Source organism: Musca autumnalis, unplaced genomic scaffold, assembly GCF_047663935.1.
Source record: "Musca autumnalis isolate F117 unplaced genomic scaffold, ASM4766393v1 scaffold_5, whole genome shotgun sequence".
Lineage (NCBI taxonomy): Eukaryota > Metazoa > Arthropoda > Insecta > Diptera > Muscidae > Musca > Musca autumnalis.
Window position 1 is genome coordinate 49,765,953 of NW_027412088.1, and position 20,690 is coordinate 49,786,642.

Below are 20,690 nucleotides of genomic sequence, written 5' to 3' on the forward strand. Positions count from 1 at the left end.
TCTCTCAACTCGCTCTCTTTTACTGTACAATTTTGTTATCGAACAACATTCAGTAAAATTTGTACGAATTTCTACACATTTTTGGGTTATCGTACAGACCTAATTAAGATCGGGTCATTAGCATTTGGTCTGTTCCTTTAATTTTCAAAATGGTAAAAGTTGCAAAACTTGTGAACTGGTTTCATATCAATTATATTAGAGTTGTACTTTTTAGCTCTTTTAGCTGATCGCTCTTTTTAGTTCAGCTCTTTTCGACGAACTAGGTCGCTCTTTTAGTTCAATAGTTCGTCGAAAATCTCTGTCAGTCAGCTGTCTTTTCGTTGTATCGTTCATCGGCTCTGATTCGTTCGCTTGCAAGTTCGTTCATTTGTATACAAAAACATGTATACATATACATATGTATGTATACATATGTATGCCGAAAACGAACAAACATCAGAAGAATATTTTAAAGAACTCAGCAAAGAAAATAGGTTTGGTCTGATTAAACCGCAAATTTGGAATTTTTAAAACTTTCAATTTGTAATTATTTAAGTTTAAAATTAAATGAAAATATTAAAATTACGATGAATAAAGTTGTGTGTTGATATGTGTGTAAAATACAAAATGTAAACAAAACTATTACCTTTATAAAGTCATCAGTTAATCAGTTAACGACGGCGTCACTTCTGATATGTGAACGACGTGCTGAATCGTTCGTTCTTTAAGCGTTCCTTATTTGGTCGTTTTTTTATTTTTCGGTCGGTGCTCAGTGAACTACTGAACTATAATGAACTATATCGACTGATCTAGTTCGTACGCTCTTTCCAATAAATCGTTCAATTCAACTAGTTCGTCCGTGAACTATACAACTCTAAATTGTATGCCTACAGCAAGTAAAGGAACACAATTCGAGTAAAAATTGGTAAAACTAGAACATTCTTGCACGTAAAAGAACAGAGCTATTACGTACAATGGTACAAGCATACATCGTTCAACAATTCATTTGAATTACACCTTGTCGTATCGGTGTAAATGATAATGTTTCAATGGAACTAGAATTTAGTCGATAACTTGAGACGGCTGTGACAACAACCGCGGCATTTAATTTGTATTCGTTGTCGGGTGTAACGGTTGGTGTGTGTCCATTCTAACGCGCTCTGAATCATAAACTATAGATGCCATCAATATGACTTCGATCGTGCCGTCTACACCTAATCCTGACATTGTTAAAGAACGACAAAATGCCACCTGTAGTAGTGAGGAATTGGCTCAGTGGTTTCACGGTGGTGCTGAAAAATTAAAAAATAAACGTGAAATTGGTAATTGTGAATTCAAATGAAATTATAATGCAGTGGATTTTGAATATTGGGATGGAACGAAAGAATTTAGTTAAGATTTATTACTATATCGACACCTCCAAATAATAGTATGCTAAGTCTAAAAAGTGAGTTTTGCAGGAGAAGCTCTCAAAGTTTGGAAATTTTTTTTAACTTCAGTCCTATGCTAAGTCAATATTTGTTTATAACTTCTGTTCGGATTGACCGATCATTACCAAAATTAGACAGAATTTAAGTTAAAGGACGTTTGACACCTCCAAATAATAGTTTGCTAATTCTGAAAAGCGAGTTTTGCAGGACAAGCTCTATAAGTTTGGAAATTTCTTTTACCTTCAGTACTATGCTAAGTAAATATTTGTTTATAACTTCTGTTCGGATTGCCCGATCATTACCAAAATTTGACAGAATTTAAGTTAAAGGACGTTAAATATAAAAATGTAAAGAACTTGAAAACATGCTAAGTCGACTTAGCATACTATTGTTTGGAGGCGTCGATATGACACATTCTGTAACTACTGTACAGAAGAAAATTATTGAAAAATGTTGTCAAAATACAAATGTATTAATCAAGGCACATTTATATAAGGTATACATATGCATGAATTACAACAACTAACAAACTTACAAAAACAACATTATTGTTAGTGAAAATTAAATGTCAAAGAAAATATTGAATAATAGGGTCGTTCTAAAAATTTTCCCAGAAAAATCGTAAATACATTTTGAAAATCCTCTAAAATAGACCAAATATAAATCAAAATGTAAATATAACGCATTCAGAACAGTCGTAGGTCATTTTTGTTATACGTTTAGGATGGAAAGAAGTATTTTATGGTAGAAAATTTCGAAGTTTAAAATTTCATGAGTAGACCCTATTACATTTTGAAAACCAAATTTACAAAAAAAAAAAAAAATAAAATACAGCTGATTGTCACTTCTACCCTATATAAATATGCCTTGATATTAACATTAGTATATTAATAAAATATATTTATGAGGGAATTATAGAAATACTATACTTTAAGCTTCAAATAAATAAATAAATTAATAATAAAAGTAATAATAAATAAATTAAAACAAGTAGGGAAACTATATAGTTGTGACATAGCCGACTATGTGATACCTATGCGTAATATTTTCACGGATCAACATTTTGTTTAGGGACGCACTAAAGTTATTTCCCACCTTGATTATTAATACCACATGACATAAGGCTAACTGAACCAAAATAAATATATGTATGTATTAATTTGTCTGAGGATCAGACTTAACAGTACGTGAAAAGTAGCATAGTGGTAGATAAGTAGGGCTTTCGTAGGCTCCAACTTTTTCAATGCACTTAGGTCTCTTAGGTCATAATAGATCGACTCAAAAGAGAAACAATTAAAAACAAGTAAAACAATTAAAAAATTATCAGTTGGCTTGGCCGACAGAGATATACCCTCAGCCTGTGTATATTGAAACAATTTTTTCTCAAAAAACGTATGTATTTAGAGAGTTTTGAAAATTTTGGGCTTATGAAACGAAAAAAATATTGATTAGGATTAAAGAGTTTTGCGGAAGAAATACTTAAAGGAATGGATCGACATTGACCATTATGGAAGTGGATCTCCAACCACTACATATAGTGCCATAGGGGGTTTTTACACCCTTCGGGCTGTATGCTCAAGAAGTGTGTATTTGCCCCTGAAAAAACTTTTACCATCGTAATTGAGGCAGCGAATGCAAGTTGCTTCAACAAAAAACAAAGTGATTCGATAGAAGGTCTTAAAGTGAACTTATCCGAAATTTTGTTTGCGAGGTACTGGATGAAGTGGACAAATATAGTCCATATTTGAACCTGATCTATATCTGGTAGATATATTAGGATGTGTAAAGTATGGACCAATTCGACCACTCCCTTCAAAAGTTACAGTACGAACAATTTTTCCGAACATTTTTGAACTTTTGTGGGTGAGGTACCTGAAGAAGTAGACCGATACGGCTTATCTTCGAACTTAAACTATGTTTGGACAAAATATTACTAAGGCCAAATTTTCGACCGAATCGGCAGATTTATCTTGCGGTCCAACCACCTCACACGGTGTTATAGGGGTTTTTGCAAATTTCAGGCTATTTTCTCAGGAAGTATGGACTTGCCCCTGATGAAACTTTTACCGTCGTGTAGGGGGCGGTTAATGCAAGTTGCTAAAACAAAAATCAAAGCGATTCGAGAGCTGGTCCTAAACTGAACTTATCCGAAATTTTGTGTGAGAGGTACCAGAAGGAGTGGACCGTTAAGTCCATATTGGAACCACATATAAGTCTGGTAGACATTTCACGATTTGCAAAATATGGACCAAATCGGTTACTTCCTTCAAGAGTTGTAGTACGTACAAATTGTCCGAATATTTTCGAACTTTTGTGTGGGAGGTACCGGAAGGAGTGGACCGATATAACCATTCTTCGAACTTAAACTAAGTTTGGACAAAATATTACGAAGAAATTTTGGACCGAATCGGCAGATCCGTTCAAGAGTTATCTGCGCTCTAACCACTACACACGGTGTCATAGGGGTTATTTGCACCTTTCAGATTATTTTCTCAGGAAGTGTGGACTTGTCCCTGATGAAACTTATACTGTGGTATAGAGGACAGTGAATAGAAGTTGCTATAACAAAAATCGAAGCAGTTTGAGAGCAGGTCCTAAACTGAATTTTTTCGAAATTTTGTGTGGGAGGTACCCGAAGGAGTAGACGGATTGGGTCCATATTGGAACCTCACCTAAGTCTAGTAGAAATTTCACGATGTGCAAAACATGGACCGAATCGGTTACTCCCTTCAAGAGTTATCGTGCGCACAAATTTTCCGAATATTTTCGAACTTTTGTGGGGGAGGTACCGGAAGGAGTGGACCGATATAACCCATCTTCGAACTTAAACTAAGTTTGGACAAAATATTACGAAGGCCAAATTTTGGACGGAATCGGTTGTTCCGTTCGAGAGTTATCGTGCCCTCCAGCCAGACAGACAGACGGACGGACATGGCTAAATCAGCTCGAAATTGTCTGAAACACATTTCGTCCAAACATACTTGGGGTCTAAAACCATTATTTCGATGAGGCACATTTTGCCCGTATGGAAGTGTATATCACAAATATTGTCAATTATTTCATATTCCATTTCAAACAAGTAAAAAAGTATCAGTCGGCTTTGCCGACAGAGATATACCCTCAGCATGGGCAAATTGAAACACTTTTTTCACAAAAAACTTATGTAGTTAGGGGGTTTCAAAATTTTGGTCGTATGAACCGACAAAAATGTTGATTAGGATTAAAGTTCAAAATTTTTGCGGAAAGGTACTTAAAGGAATGGACCGACATAGACCATGGGGGTGCCATAGGGGGTTTTTACACCCTTCGGGCTGTTTTCTGAAGAAGTATGGACTTGCCCCTGAAATAACTTTTACCATCGCAATTGAGGCAGCGAATGTAAGTTGCTTCAACAAAAATGAAAGTGATTCAATAGCAGGTCTTAAAGTGAACTTATCCAAAATTTTGTGTGGGAGGTACGGGATGGAGTGGACAAATATAGTCCATATTCGAACTTGATCTATATCTGGTAGATATTATGAGAATGTGTAAAGTATGGACCAAATCGGTCACTCCCATCAAAACTTATCGTGCGCACAATTTTTCCGAATATTTTTGAACTTTTGTGGGGTAGGTACCTGAAGGAGTGGACCGATATGGCTTATCTACGAACTTAAACTAAGTTTGGAAACAATATTACGAAGACCAAATTTTGGCCGGAATCGGCATTTCTGTTCAAGAATTATCTTGCGCTTCCACCCATAAACATGGTGTCATAGGGTTTGTTTTTCAACTTTCAGACTATTTTTCAGGAAGTATGGACTTGCCCCTGAGGAAACTTGTACCTTCGTATAGGGGACAGTGAATACAAGATGTTACAACAAAAACCAAGGCGATTCGAGAGCAGGTCCTAAACTGAACTTTTCCGAAATTTTGTGTGGAAGGAATTTACCGATTGAGTCCATATTGGAACCTCATCTAAGTCTGGTAGAAATTTCATAATGTGCGAAGTAATGACCAAATCGGTAACTTCCTTCAAGAGTTATCGTACGCACAAATTTTCCGAACATTTTCGAACTTTTGTGGGGGAGGTACCGGAAGGAGTGGACCGATATAATCCATCTTTGAACTTGAACTAAGTTTGGACAAAATATTACGAAAGCCAAATTTTGGACCGAATCGGCAGATCCGTTCGAGGGTTATCTTGCGCTCCAACCATTACACACGGTGTCATAGGGCTTTTTGTAACTTTCAGGCTATTTTCTCAGGAAGTATGGACTTGCCCCTAATGAAACTTACAGCGTCGTATAGAGGACAGCGAATACAACTTGCGTAAACAAAAATCAACGCGATTCGAGACCAGGTCCTAAACTGAACTTTTCCGAAATTTTGTGTGGGAGGTACCCGAAGGAGTGAACCGATTGAGTCCATATTGGAACCTCATCTGGTAGAAATTTCACGATGTGCAAAGTATGGACCAAATCGGTGACTGCCTTCAAGAGTTATCATGCCCACAAATTTTCCGAACATTTTGGAACTTTTGTGGGGGAGGTACCGGAAGGAGTGGACCTATATGGCCCATCTTCGAACTTAAATCGAATCTGGACAAAATAATTCGATACCCAGAATTTGAACCGAATCGATTGATCCGTTCGAGAGTTATCGTGCGCACCAGCCAGCCAGACAGACAGACGGACAGACAGACGGACGGACATTGCTAGATCTACTCAAAATTGTCTGAAACGGATATCGTACAAACATACTTGGGGTCTAAAACCATTATTTCGATGAGGCACATTTTTGGTCGTATGAAAGTGTATATCACAAATATTGTCAATTATTTCATATTCCATTTCAGAAAAAAATGATAAATTTTTTTCGAGCTACATCAACGATATGTAGGTTAAGAAAAAAATTCCCAGTTCCCAGTCGCGAGCCAATTTTTGGTTGTTGCGGACAAAAGATATGGCGCTTTTATTTCGCTTTTTAAGAAAGAAAATATTATAAAAACGCTAATTATTTTAATGAGCACAATTGTTACAAAAAAGTTCTCTCGAAGTGACTTCAACGAGTAGATTGCATAATACCTACAAAATAATACACAGAATTCGCGGAATGTACATAAAATTGATAAATTATTGAATATAAGTCTACTTTTCTCAAAATTAAGGCCCATTTATATAATAATAATAATTGTTCCACAAACATCCCATTCGGGACAAGGGAGACTTCTCTCATATCAATGAGTGCACCCCGATTCATATTAGCTCAATGATATGGGACCTACTGTTTATTGCCGAGTCCGAACGGCGTGTCCTAAGACACCACTTGTAGAGAAGTTTTACATGGCTGCAGTACTCAGGAAATGTCGCCAACATTGCTGAGGGGTATTTTGCCACAGTTGAAATTTTTGATGTTGCCTGGCCTGGGAATCGAACCCACGACCTTTAGCGTGCAAGGCGGGTGTGCATACCATTGCACCACGGTGGCACCCTTAAGGCCCATTTAGCGGTCATAAAATTACATAACAATTTGTTGTGGATAAAAACTTCACGTCGCATCAAATGAGACTAAAATCATAAAAATTGGTATTATAGTTTCGATGTTACAGCCAAAATAAGCACATATTTTGGTCAAAAAAATAATTTTTCTTTTTTTGAAATTTTGCCTGTTACGGCGAAGATCATTTTTAATGATTTTTTTTATTAATTTTCTCGTTTATAGTTAAATAATTTTTCGTTTGAAAAATATTTTTTTTAGTAGAAAATATTGGAAAAATCTATAGAAATACTTCCTTCATTTTGCTTAAATCTCCCAATAAAATAGACGGATTTTGCTTTATAGACATTCATATTAAAGCTTTCCCATTGGGGAAGGTAATAGGGTTGATTAGGATATACCTTAAAGCTTCTGAAATGGAAAGAGAGGTCAAATAACCCATTTTAATTTATATGCATTTTAAAATACGGGTAAATCGCGTAATTGTCAAAATAATTTTGTCCGTATGTGATTTTCATGTACAGCAAAACCATATCTTTTAAGTTGTATATATTTTCGAACTTTAATTTGAAGGCTAAAATGTAGCATCGGCTGCATCTTAGTGTTCAAAAAGCTATAAAACATCGCTAGTTTGCGCAGGGTGCATCCGATTTCAGTGTTCACCATGAAAATCTATATCGATATATATCTATTTCAAGGCCATCAATCAAGAACCGTGGATGTAGCTTCACACACTATTTTTCGGGATAAAATGAATGTTGCTCCCTTATCAGTAAAGTTTTTAAATCTCTGTTTTCGCAAAAGCGACACATATATCAAATAACACAGTATCGCGAGTTCTACAATCCTATATATGATTTTTTGAAAAAAAAAACACTTAAAATCTGTCTTCAAAATGTCAGCATCATTTAATAATAGAAGCAGATAAAATTTTGAAAAGTAATACATTATTTAGTTCGCTTCTACTTTTACTTTGACAGGAAACTCGTGGAAAGTGTGGTTTACTTACAAATCAAGAGAAAACAAAAAAGACAGGTTGGCTTCAACCCATTTTTACCCATTTTTCGACAAAAACACAGCCACAGCCTCCACGCAAATTATCTTTTAAGGCCAATATTTTTGGCCACGTCCAAAAACATTTCATTTTAGCCAAAAATATTTAATTTGTAAATATTAAAGGTAATTAAGGGTAAACCTTTCCCAGCAAAAAAAAAATCCTCCCAAAATCATTGGTTTTGTAAGGGATTTTTGGCAGCCGTAACTACTCACAAACCCCCTTTCTTCCCTATTATTTTTACAAGGGCATGTCGCACTCAGTTTCTAGTTATTTTATGACCACTAGAATAACTAGTTATTCTGTGGCCACAAGAACTTGAAAAGTAACGTGAAAAAAAATTTCATTTTTAGAACAGTTGATGTAGAGAATTTGTTATTAATTTCATCACACTTCTTACTTTTATTTTACTTTATTTTATTTCGCTGTCTGCCCGAATTGAACCCATGAACCCTCTGATTTCTAGCCAAAGACACTACACACTGTGCCACGCACACGAATATTAAGGGTTGCTTAAGAACTTAAATGTGCAGTGCACATGTGCACCTCGAACTCGAATTTAACATAGCTGAAGCCAAGGTTTTCCTTTTAGAACACGCGACATGAGATTGTATATTATACAAATTAAATATTTTTGGATAAAATGAAATGTTTTTGGAAGTGGCAAAAAATATTGGCCTTAAAAGATAATTTGCGTGGAAGCTGTGGCTATATTTATGTTAAAACAAGTAAAAAAGTATCAGTCGGCTTTGCCGACAGAGATATACCCTCAGCCTGTGCAAATTGAAACACTTTTTTCACAAAAAAACTTATGTATTTAGGGGGTTTCAAAATTTTGGTCGTATGAACCGACAAAAATGTTAATTAGGATTAAAGTTCAAAATTTTTGCGGAAAAGGTACTTAAAGGAATGGACCGACATAGACCATGGGGGTGCCATAGGGGGTTTTTACACCCTTCGGGCTGTTTTCTCAAGAAGTATGGACTTGCCCCTGAAACAACTTTTACCATCGTAATTGAGGCAGCGAATGTAGGTTGCTTTAACAAAAATCCAAGTGATTCAGTAGCAGGTCTTAAAGTGAACTTATCCAAAATTTTGTGTGGGCGGTACGGGATGGAGTGAACAAATATAGTCCATATTCGAACCTGATCTATATCTGGTAGATATTATGAGAATGTGTAACGTAAACTAAGTTTGGAAACAATATTACGAAGGCCAAATTTTGGCCGGAATCGGCATTTCCGTTCGAGAATTATCTTGCGCTTCCACCCATAAACATGGTGTCATAGGGTTTGTTTTTCAACTTTCAGGCTATTTTTTCAGGAAGTATGGACTTGCCCCTGAGAGAACTTGTACCTTCGTATAGGGGACAGCGAATACAAGATGTTACAACAAAAACCAAGGCGATTCGAGAGCAGGTCCTAAACTGAACTTTTACGAAATTTTGCGAGGGAGGTACTCGACGGAGTTTACCGATTGAGTCCATATTGGAACCTCATCTAAGTCTGGTAGAAGTTTCATAATGTGCCAAGTATGGACCAAATCGGTTACTCCTTTCAAGAGTTATCGTACGCACAAATTTTCCGAACATTTTCGAACTTTTGTGGGGGAGGTACCGGAAGGAGTGGACCGATATAATCCATCTTTGAACTTGAACTAAGTTTGGACAAAATATTACGAAAGCCAAATTTTGGACCGAATCGGCAGATCCGTTCGAGAGTTATCTTGCGCTCCAACCACTACACACCGTGTAATAGGGTTTTTTGGTAACTTTCAGGCTATTTTCTCAGGAAGTATGGACTTGCCCCTAATGAAACTTACAGCGTCGTATAGAGGACAGTGAATACAAATTCCGTAAACAAAAATCAAAGCGATTCGAGACCAGGTCCTAAACTAAACTTTTCCGAAATTTTGTGTGGGAGGTACCTGAAGGAGTGGACCGATTGAGTCCATATTGGAACCTCATCTAAGTTTGGTAGAAATTACACGATGTGCAAAGTATGGACCAAATCGGTTATTCCCTACAAGAGTTATCGTGCGCACAAATTTTCCGAACATTTTTGAACATTTGTGGGGGAGGTACCTGAAGGAGTGGACCTATATGGCCCATCTTCGAACTTAAATCGAATCTGCACAAAATATTTCGATACCCAAAATTTGAACCGAATCGATTGATCCATTCGAGAGTTATCGTGCGCACCAGCCTGCCAGACAGACAGACAGACGGACGGACATTGCTAGATCTACTCAAAATTGTCTGAAACGGATATCGTACAAACATACTTGGGGTCTAAAACCATTATTTCGATGAGGCACATTTTTGGTCGTATCAAAGTGTAAATACCCTCTTTAGCCTAAAGGCTGAGGGTATAAAAAACGGTTAAAAATTGGTTGAAGCCAACGTGTATTTTTTGTTTTCTCTCGATTTGTGAGTAAACCACACTTCTCTCGATTTTCCTGTCAAAGTAAAAGTAGAAGCAAACTAAATAAGGATCGTCTCACTAATGTATTACTTTTCAAAATTTGAATGATGCTGACATTTTGAAGCCAGATTTACAGTGTTTTTTTAAATTTTCTTTCTTTCTTCTAACTTCATTCCGCAAACATGTTTTTTAAAAAATCATATATAGATTGTAGTACTTGCGTTATTTGATACGTTTATTGTGAATATAGTCTGCAGAGCTTCATAGAATTATGCATCCAAATGCGGAAATTTTGTCCAAACATTTTTCTAAAAATCATATTTTTCGGGTCTAATATTTGCAATTGGCTCTAGAATACCTCGTACTCCATTGTACATTTTAGTTTTTTACGTTCCGGAATTCATTTCGAATTCATTCCTCGTGAAAATCCATATACTCAAACGCGAGATACGAGAAATTCCAAAGTAGAAAAATCACCTAAAATTGGTTTTGAAAATAACGCGTATTTTATCGCGTTTTCTGCGGATCGTTTCCACTGCAATGAAAAAACTAGCGCAGCATCTTCGTTTTAGCGGAAACAGAAATTTGAAAACTTCACTGATAAGGAAGCTACATTCATTTTATCCCAAAAAATAGTGTGTGATGCTACATCCACGGTTCTTGATTGATCGCCTTCAAATAGCGATATTTTATAGGTTTTTTAATGCTAAGATGCAGCCGATGCTACATCTTAGAGTCCAAATTATATTTCGAAAAATATATATACATGCGGGCAAAATGATTTTGATAACGTATTTTAAAATGCATATAAATTAAAAGGGGTTATTTGACCTCTATTTCCATTTCAGAAGCTTTGAGATATATCCTCATCAACCCAATTACCTTCCCTAATGGGAAAGCTTTAAAATGAATGTGAATGAAGCAAAATCCGTCTATTTTATTGGGAGATTTAAGCAAAATGAAGGAAGTATTCCTATAGATTTTTACAATATTTTCTACTACATAATGTATGTATGTGAAAAAATATTTTTTCAAACAAAAATTTTTTTTCAGGTGCATTATTGATCGTCAAGCTCGATTTCCAACGAGAAATTAATTAAAAATGAATACTAACAAGTAAGAAAAGCGTTAAGTTCGGTCGGGCCGAACTTTTTATACCCTCCACCACAAATTTCAGCCGTTTCGGTGGATTAATGTGGCCACTACCTTCAAAATACCGAAATTCGGAAGGTACCGTTCTATGGGGGCTATATGATGGCGTGGACCTATACCTACAAATTTCTGGGGTAAAGTTTTATACGCCTTAAGAAGACTAAATACCAAATTTCAGCCATATCGGTGTGATAATGAGGCTAAAACGTTCAAAAAATTTCGAAAATCGGGAGATATTGTATTATGGGGGCTATATCAACACGTGGAGCTATATAAACATTTTATGGTAGAAATGTTTCTTAGCCTTTGGAAACACAAAATACAAAGTTACAACCGATTCTTTGGTCAAATGGGTCTAATACATTCAAAATATATTAAAATGACGCGTACTTTATAAGGGGTCTTATGTGGGGACTATACCAAAACGTGGACCTATATAACCCAACTTTGGTAGGAATGTTTTCTGGCCTCTGAAGACACAAAATACCAAATTACAACCAATTCTGTGGTCAAATGGGTCTAATACATTCAAAATATATTAAAATGACGCGTACTTTATAATGGGCCTTATATGGGGGCTATACCAAAACGTGGACCTATATAACCCAACTTTGGTAGGAATATTTTTTGGCCTCTGGAGACACAAAGTACCAAATTACAACCAATTCGGTGGTAAAATGGTCCAAATATCATAAAAATTCCTTAAAACGACGACGCGTCACGCGTCATTTTGTATGGGGGCTATACGAAAGCGTGGACCTACATAGCCCGCTTTCAATACCAAAAGTCCTACGTAAAAATAAGCACATATTTTGGTCAAAAAAATATTTTTATACCCTCCACCATAGGATGGGGGTATATTAAGTTTGTCACTACGTTTGTAACTACTCGAAATAATCATTGTAGACCCCACAAAGTATATATATTCTTGATCAGCGTGCAATTCTACATCGATATAGCCATGTCCGTCCGTCTGTCCGTCTGTCTGTCTGTCCGTCTGTCCGTCTGTGGAAATCACTCTAGCGTCCGAACGGATTGACGTAGGTTGATAAAATTTTGGGAAAATATGTTATATGTACGTAGGACTTTTGGTATTGAAAGCGGGCTATGTAGGTCCACGCTTTCGTATAGCCCCCATACAAAATGACGCGTGACGCGTCATCGTTTTAAGGAATTTTTAAGATATTTGGACCATTTTACCACCGAATTGGTTGTAATTTGGTACTTTGTGTCTCCAGAGGCCAAAAAATATTCCTACCAAAGTTGGGTTATATAGGTCCACGTTTTGGTATAGCCCCATATAAGGCCCCATATAAAGTACGCGTCATTTTAATATATTTTGAATTTATTAGACCCATTTGACCACAGAATTGGTTGTAATTTGGTATTTTGTGTCTTCAGAGGCCAGAAAACATTCCTACCAAAGTTGGGTTATATAGGTCCACGTTTTGGTATAGTCCCCACATAAGACCCCTTATAAAGTACGCGTCATTTTAATATATTTTGAATGTATTAGACCCACTTAACCAAAGAATCGGTTGTAACTTTGTATTTTGTGTTTCCAGAGGCTAAGAAACATTTCTACCATAAAATGTTTATATAGGTCCACGTGTTGATATAGCCCCCATAATACAATATCTCTCGATTTTCGATATTTTGAACGTTTTAGCCTCATTATCACACCGATATGGCTGAAATTTGGTATTTAGTCTTCTTTAGGCGTATAAAACTTTCCCCCAGAAATTTGTATGTATAGGTCCACGCCATCATATAGCCCCCATAGAACGGTACCTTCCGAATTTCGGTATTTTGAAGGTTGTGGCCACATTAATCCACCGAAATGGCTGAAATTTGTGGTGGAGGGTATAAAAAGTTCGGCCCGACCGAACTTAACGCTTTTCTTACTTGTTTTTTCTTAACCTACATATAAAAAATAGTTTATGTAGCGCGAAAAAAAAAATTTATCCTTTTTTTTCTGAAATGGAATATGAAATAATTGACAATATTCGTGATATATGTATACATTATATGGTAGCAAATGATTAGTTCAATGTGTTACAAACAGAAAAACAATCTTAATATACCCTCCATACAAGTCAAACGTGAGTCACAGTCAAACTAACCCACTCGAGTCACTTACATACATATATTAAAAATTCGATTACTAATGATTACAAGGCCGAACGGACTTCCATGGCCAGATTGACTCAGTTCGTCGAGACACTCATTTTGGTGTACTGGTATACTTGAAAAAAAATATTTAAATTTTGTTGTAGTAGAATTCATGCTTGTACTCGTGCAAATTCAAATGTTGTTCTTGTAAAATACATCAGATAATTTGAATTTTATTCTTGAGTTCATTACACCCTTATATATAAACAACTCTATGAAACCAACAAAATATTTTAAATATTTTATTTATATAATTGCATTCTAATGCAATTCATTTCCTGTCGCTAGCACTTTATTACAACAAATCCTAAAAAACGTGTCATGAGAATGTAAGCAAAAGAAAACTCAAAGGTCTTATAGAGGGCTCGAATGAAAGTCTATAGACGAACTGAAGGAAGCCTTTATAGTCGAGCTGTTGTTTGCCGGGCTATTCGCCTGACATAAGGCCAATGTTAGGAGGCGATAATCTGTATTTATTGACGAGCGGTAGGGAGTCTTTATAGATGAGCGGTAGGGAATCTTTACAGCCGAGCGGTAGGGAGTCTTTACAGCCGAGCGTTAGGGAATCTTTAAAGAAGTGCCTTAGGGAGGGACGAAATAAACGATTTTATTGAACTTTTTCATTTTCAGAACACATACTCTTCGGCGACCTCGAAAAAGGTTATGGTCTGAAACATGAATATCTCGATCATGAGGGCGTGTACAATCTTGCTGTGGAACAGGTTGCAAATGCTGTAAGAAAATTGAAGAAATTGCAAAAAGAAAGAAATCCAGGGGGAAATGAGATTTATCCGTAAGTATTACGTTGGAGTTTTGAGGATTTCTGACATTACCATGAAATTTTCTAGATTTGGTTTATATGATGTCTGCGGTCATGGCTTGTTCCCAGCCAGTCATCCGTTGGCAGCACATATTACCATGTTTGTCGATGTCATAAAGAGTCAAGGTTCCCCCGAGCAGGTAGAAAAATGGGCACAATTGGCAGATAATTGTAACATTATTGGTACATATGCTCAAACGGAATTGGCTCATGGTACTAATGTACGAGGTATTCAGACAAGGGCCGATTATGATTCGAAAACTCAGGAGTTTATTTTAAACACACCATGTTTACAAGCCTACAAATGGTGGCCTGGAGGATGTAAGTCTGGAGATCAGAATTTTTGAATGTTTTTTTTTTATTAAAGATTCGCCTCAAACATTTCAGTGGGTCACACAGCTAATTATGCAATGGTGGTTGCTCAACTGTACATAAATGGTGAACACAAGGGCATTCAAATGTTCATTGTCCAGGTGCGTGACCTGGAAACACACATGCCCATGCCTGCTATAGATATTGGAGATATTGGTAAAAAGGTGGGTATGGCTGCTGTAAATCAAGGCTTCTTGGGTTTGAAGAATGTGCGCATACCACGTGAAAATATGCTCATGAGAAATTCCAAAGTTATGCCTGATGGTAGCTTCATAGAGAGTCCAGTGTCGAAATTGTCCTACATGACAATGGTCTACACGCGTTGTTTGATTGTCAGCATGGTTACTTACTTTTTGATGGAGGCTGCCACAATTGCAACACGTTATTCGGCAGTGAGAAGGCAAAGTCCCATTAATCCCGAGTAAGTAGAAAGGAAGCATTTAACTGGATTTCCATTTAAAATATCTGTTAATCTGTTTAGTGACCCCGAACCCCAAATTATGGACCATGTTGCCCAACAATTGAAATTATTCCCCGAAATTGCCACGGGAATTGCTAACCATATGGCTGCAGAACGTATGTGGGAATTATACCATCAAACTGTGTATGAAATCAATAATGGCCAATATGGCCGTCTGCCAGAAATGCATGCTCTCTCGTGTGCCCTTAAAGCCCTCTGTACCTCTGATGCCAGTGCAGGCATTGAACGTTTACGTTTATCCTGTGGTGGTCATGGCTTTATGGCTGCAGCCAATTTTGGTAATATTTATGGGAATGTCGTGGCTGCGTGCACGTACGAAGGCGAAAATACGGTACTCCTTTTGCAAATAGCCCGTTTTCTTGTGAAATCCTGGTCATATTTGATTGAAGGTAAAAAAATGTTATCCAGTGTAGAATACTTGAGGAAAGGTCAAGAAGTAAATGCCTTCCCCAAATGGAATGACAGCTGGGAATGTATTGTTGAAGCTCTGAAATATACCGCCGCCCAGTAAGATTGTGGACTTTGTAAAGGCTTGGCGGAAAAATAATCATGTTTTTTGGCTTTTTTTTGCAGCAAAACTCGTATAGGGTTTGAGAGCTTTACGGAAAGAATGATGGCGGGACAAACACAACCAGAGGCTTTTAATAACAGTAGCATTGAATTGCTGCAGGCAGCAGAGGTAAGAATTGGATCTCTACAAACATTCAGAAGGGCAGTGGAGTGAATTTATAGATGAAAGTTTTGGGGTCTATAGGTGAGCGTTAGGGCGTCTTTATAGACGGAAGTTAGGGAGTCATTATAAAGAGTATTATAGAGTCCCTACAGACGAGCAGAAGAACGGTTTGGAGTCTATAGACGTGCTTAAGGGAGTCTTTAGAGACGAGCGTTAGGGAGTCTTTATAGACGAGCTGAAGGGAGTCTTTATAGACGAGCTGAAGGGAGTCTTTATAGACGAGCTGAAGGGAGTCTTTATAGACGAGCTGAAGGGAGTCTTTATAGACGAGCTGAAGGGAGTCTTTATAGACGAGCTGAAGGGAGTCTTTATAGACGAGCTGAAGGGAGTCTTTATAGACGAGCTGAAGGGAGTCTTTATAGACGAGCTGAAGGGGGTCTTTATAGACGAGCTGAAGGGAATCATTATAGTCGAGGGGAGTCTTTATAGACGAGTTGAAGGAGGTTTTTATAGGCGAGCGGCAGGAGTCTTAATGGACCAACGGCAGGGATTCTTTATTGACGAGCTGAAGAGGGTCATTTTAAATGATATGTAGGGGATCATTTTAGACGAGTGATAGACGAGCGTTAGGAGTCTTTATGGACGAGAGTTAGCGAGTCTTTATAGACGAGCGTTAGGGAGTCTTTATAGACGAGCGTTAGGGAGTCTTTATAGACGAGCGTTAGGGAGTCTTTATAGACGAGCGTTAGGGAGTCTTTATAGACGAGCGTTAGGGAGTCTTTATAGACGAGCGTTAGGGAGTCTTAACAGACGAGCGTTAGGGAGTCTTTATAGACGAGCGTTAGGGAGTCTTAACAGACGAGCGTTGGGGAGTCTTTATAGACGAGCGTTAGGGAGTCTTTATAGGCGAGCGCTAGGGAGTCTTTATAGACGAGCCTTAGGGAGTCTTTATAGACGAGCGTTAGGGAGTCTTTATAGACGAGCCTTAGGGAGTCTTTATAGACGAGCCTTAGGGAGTCTTTATAGACGAGCCTTAGGGAGTCTTTATAGACGAGCGTCAGGTAGTCTTTATATACGAGCTGAAGGGAGTATTTTTAGACGAGCTGAAGGGAATCATTATAGACGAGCTGAAGGGAATCTTTATAGACAAGCTGAAGGGGTCTTTAAGGACGAGCTGAAGGCAGTCTTTATAGACGAGCTGAAGGGAGACTTTATAGACGAGTTGAAGGGAGTCTTCATAGACGAGTTGAAAGGAGTCTTTATAGACGAGCTAAAGGGAGTCTTTATAGACGAGCTGAAGGGAGTCTTTATAGGCGAGCTGAAGGAGGTATTCATAGACGAGCGGCCAGAGTCTTCATGGACGAACGCTAGGTAGTAGTTATAGCCTAACGATAGGTTGTCTTCATAGACCAACGGCAGGGATTCTTTATTGACGAGCTAAAGAGAGCCATTTTAAATGAGATGTAGGAGATCTTTATAAACGAGTGATATTTTTTATTTGTTTACCATTGAAGCTCATCTCTTCCTCATCTTTTCAGCTACATGGTCGTCAATTTGTTGCCGAAGCATTCTGGAAACAAATCACCGGTCCTAAGACAGCTCACCTCTCTAAATCAACTAAAGCCGCTTTGGAATATTTGGTTGAATTATATTTGGTCCATACCACCTTGAGGCATATGAATGATATTTTACGTTTTATTTCCATAACTGAGGCTGAGGTGAAATCGTTGCAAAATCGCTTAGAAGCGGTACTGAAGAAATTACGCCCCGAGGCTATTGCCATTACAGATGGTTTTGATTTCCCTGATGGTGTTTTAAATTCCGTTTTGGGTGCTTACGATGGCAATGTTTATGAACGTATTTTTGAAGCAGCCAAAATGAATCCTATGAATCAGAAACTGGTACAAGATTCATTTGAAAAACATTTGAAACCATTGATGAGATCAAAAATGTAAATAGCACACACATACAAACATACATATATAGATATATTGTTTAGATATATTGTTAATTATTTGTTAATTAATGCACATTTTTTATGTAAACAAAGAAAGGTGAATAAAAAGCTTTAATAATTGTTGTTTGGTAACCAATTTTGTGAAAAGGTCTATAATTTTCCTTAGGGATAGTTTTTGACTAGCAGGAAGATGGCTGCAGCTGTAATGACGTCTCATTTCTTCTTAGTTGATTTTTCCATGGTTAAGGAAAGTACGACGTTCAGAGGCTTCGAAGTCGGGAGGTCTAAGGATGCAGATGAGTATAGGGAAATGGTCGGCTTACCAAGTTACTTCGTTCGTCCGATTAGATGACACGAAATGTCCTGATGGGAACGCCTTCGTTCAAGGTACAAATGTGGACCTATCTAACTGATCATTCAACGCTCTACCTGTCTGATCATTGACTATGGTGGATTGGAATATGATGGAATTGTGTCCTGATTTTCTTATGTGTGATGAAAAGCTTTTGTGGAGATTTTTCTTTAGGCTACATCGGTCCACTCCTTCCGGTACATCCCCCACAAAAGTTCGAAAATGTTCGGAAAGTTTGTGCGCACTATAACTCTTGAAGGGAGTGACCGATTTCGTCCATACTTTGAGGTTCAAATATGGACTCAATCGGTCCACCCCTTCGGGTACCTCCCACACAAAATTTCGGAAAAGTTCAGTTTAGGACCTGCTCTCGAATCGCTTTGATTGTTGTTGCAACTTGTATTCTCTGCCCCCCATACGACGGTACAAATTTCATCAGGGGCAAGTCCACACTTCCTGAGAAACTAGCCTTAAAGGTGCAAAAAAAAAACCCTATGACACCATGTGTAGTGGTTGGAGCGCAAGATAACTCTCGAACGGATCTACTGAGTCGGTCCAAAATATGGCCTTCGTAATATTTTGTGCAAACTTAGTTTAAGTTCGAAGATAAGCCATATCGGTCTACACCTTCAGGTACCTCCCCCAAATAAGTTCAAAAATGTTCGGAAAAATTGTGCGCACGATAACCCTGGATGGGAGTGAGCGATTTTGTCCATACTTTACACATCCTAATATATTTACCAGATATAGATCAGGTTCGAATATGGACTATATTTGTTTTGTTCAGTCCTTCGGGTACCTCCCACACAATATTTTGGATAAATTCACTTTAAGACCTGTTCTCGAATCACTTTGATTTTTGTTGACGCATCTTGCATTCTCTGTCTCAAATACGACAGTAAACGTTTTTTCAGGGGTAAGTCTACACTTCTTGAGAAAACAGCCCGAAAGGTGTAAAAACCCCTATGGCACCATATGTAGTGGCTGGAGAGCTCGAACCAAATACTGCGTTCGTCCACACTTTGGATATCGTAATATTTCTTCCAATATTATATGAAATTATATATTAGGTCCACTGCTTCCGGTACCTCTCCCACAAATGTTTGAAAATATTTGCTAAAATGATAAGCGCAATATCTGACAAACGTAGCAACTGATTTGGTCCAAATTTCCGATCACGAAATTTTTTGTCCAAGCTTAGTCTATGTTCAAATTTGGTCCAATACTTGGGGTACCACTCATACAAATGTTCAACACATTTTTGTAGTTGAGGGTCTGTTGGAGGATCTATTGGACATTTTTACTGAAGGTTTCTCTAGTGGCCCGATATTATGCTTTTCGTAGGCTAGTATGGTACAAAAGCCCTATCTATCGATATCCCCCCAAATTTTTGAGCTTTAATCCAATCCATATTTCTGTCGGTTCATACGCCCATACATTTCTTTTTTTTTTTTGGAAAAAAAAGTATTTCAATCCACACAGACTGAGGGTATATCTCTGTCGGCAAAACCGACCGATACTTTTTTACTTGTTTCATCCTAAAATATATAAAATTGTAACCTAATCTTTTAAGAAAATATTTTACTTAGATATATGTTTTATTCTAAAACTCATAGTTAAATTTTGCGTAGATTTTTTCTTCTTTTGACACTTTTCACATAGAACATAGATAAAAGGAGGAACATTTTTTCTTTAAACAAATTGGTAAATATTTTCCTGCTTTTTTCAGCAAAATTGATACTGATATTTGCATGATACGCAATGTAACTAGAGACTTCATTTCTTTAGTGACCTATAGTGAAATTTCACGGAGAATATTTTTGTCTTTGACGTTATTCCTCTAAAATTATATTTTGTTGGATAATTTTGAATAAACTCAGAAGTCCGACTTCAAACCTAAAACGTGTTTTTCATTTTTAGAGATTCCTGGCGATTAGAATAGATTTACAGATTTGGTAAATTCTGAGACTTATAGTAAAATTTTTTTAAATACGATCTCATTTTAAAGGAGATTTTGAAAGATTTTCGAAAAAACGACTAAAAATACCCTTTTAATGAACAGCACGAGTGTTAAAATGTTTAAGAAAAAAATATTCCCCATACTCTTGTCTTTAAAGTTGCCAAAGACACTACATGTCTAAAATGCCCGGCTTCCAAGATATCTTAAATTGAATATTTCGGAAAACAAGAAATGGGCGGAACTTGCCCCGATGTCAAGGTGAAAAACACCGATACACGTGTCTCATATTTTTAGCCCTACTTTCATAATCTGCTCAGTTTTTCCCATCATTTTGAAAAAAAAATTGAATTTTGTCCCTCTCTCTCTCGAAAACTTACATCGCTCAAC

At 37.2% G+C, this 20,690-nt stretch overlaps 1 protein-coding gene across 1 annotated transcript; it reads left to right on the forward strand.

Annotated features, from left to right (window-relative positions):
• Window positions 1–1,036: 1,036 nt before the first annotated feature.
• On the forward strand, window positions 1,037–18,120 carry LOC141404607 (acyl-coenzyme A oxidase 1-like). The gene is made up of 7 exons (XM_073988073.1): window positions 1,037–1,301; window positions 14,319–14,481; window positions 14,537–14,829; window positions 14,896–15,301; window positions 15,362–15,868; window positions 15,935–16,040; window positions 17,573–18,120. Exons 1-7 carry the CDS (start codon window positions 1,169–1,171, stop codon window positions 17,987–17,989), a joined length of 2,025 nt encoding a protein of 674 aa, XP_073844174.1. The 5' UTR covers window positions 1,037–1,168; the 3' UTR covers window positions 17,990–18,120.
• The last annotated feature ends 2,570 nt before the right edge of the window (window positions 18,121–20,690 follow it).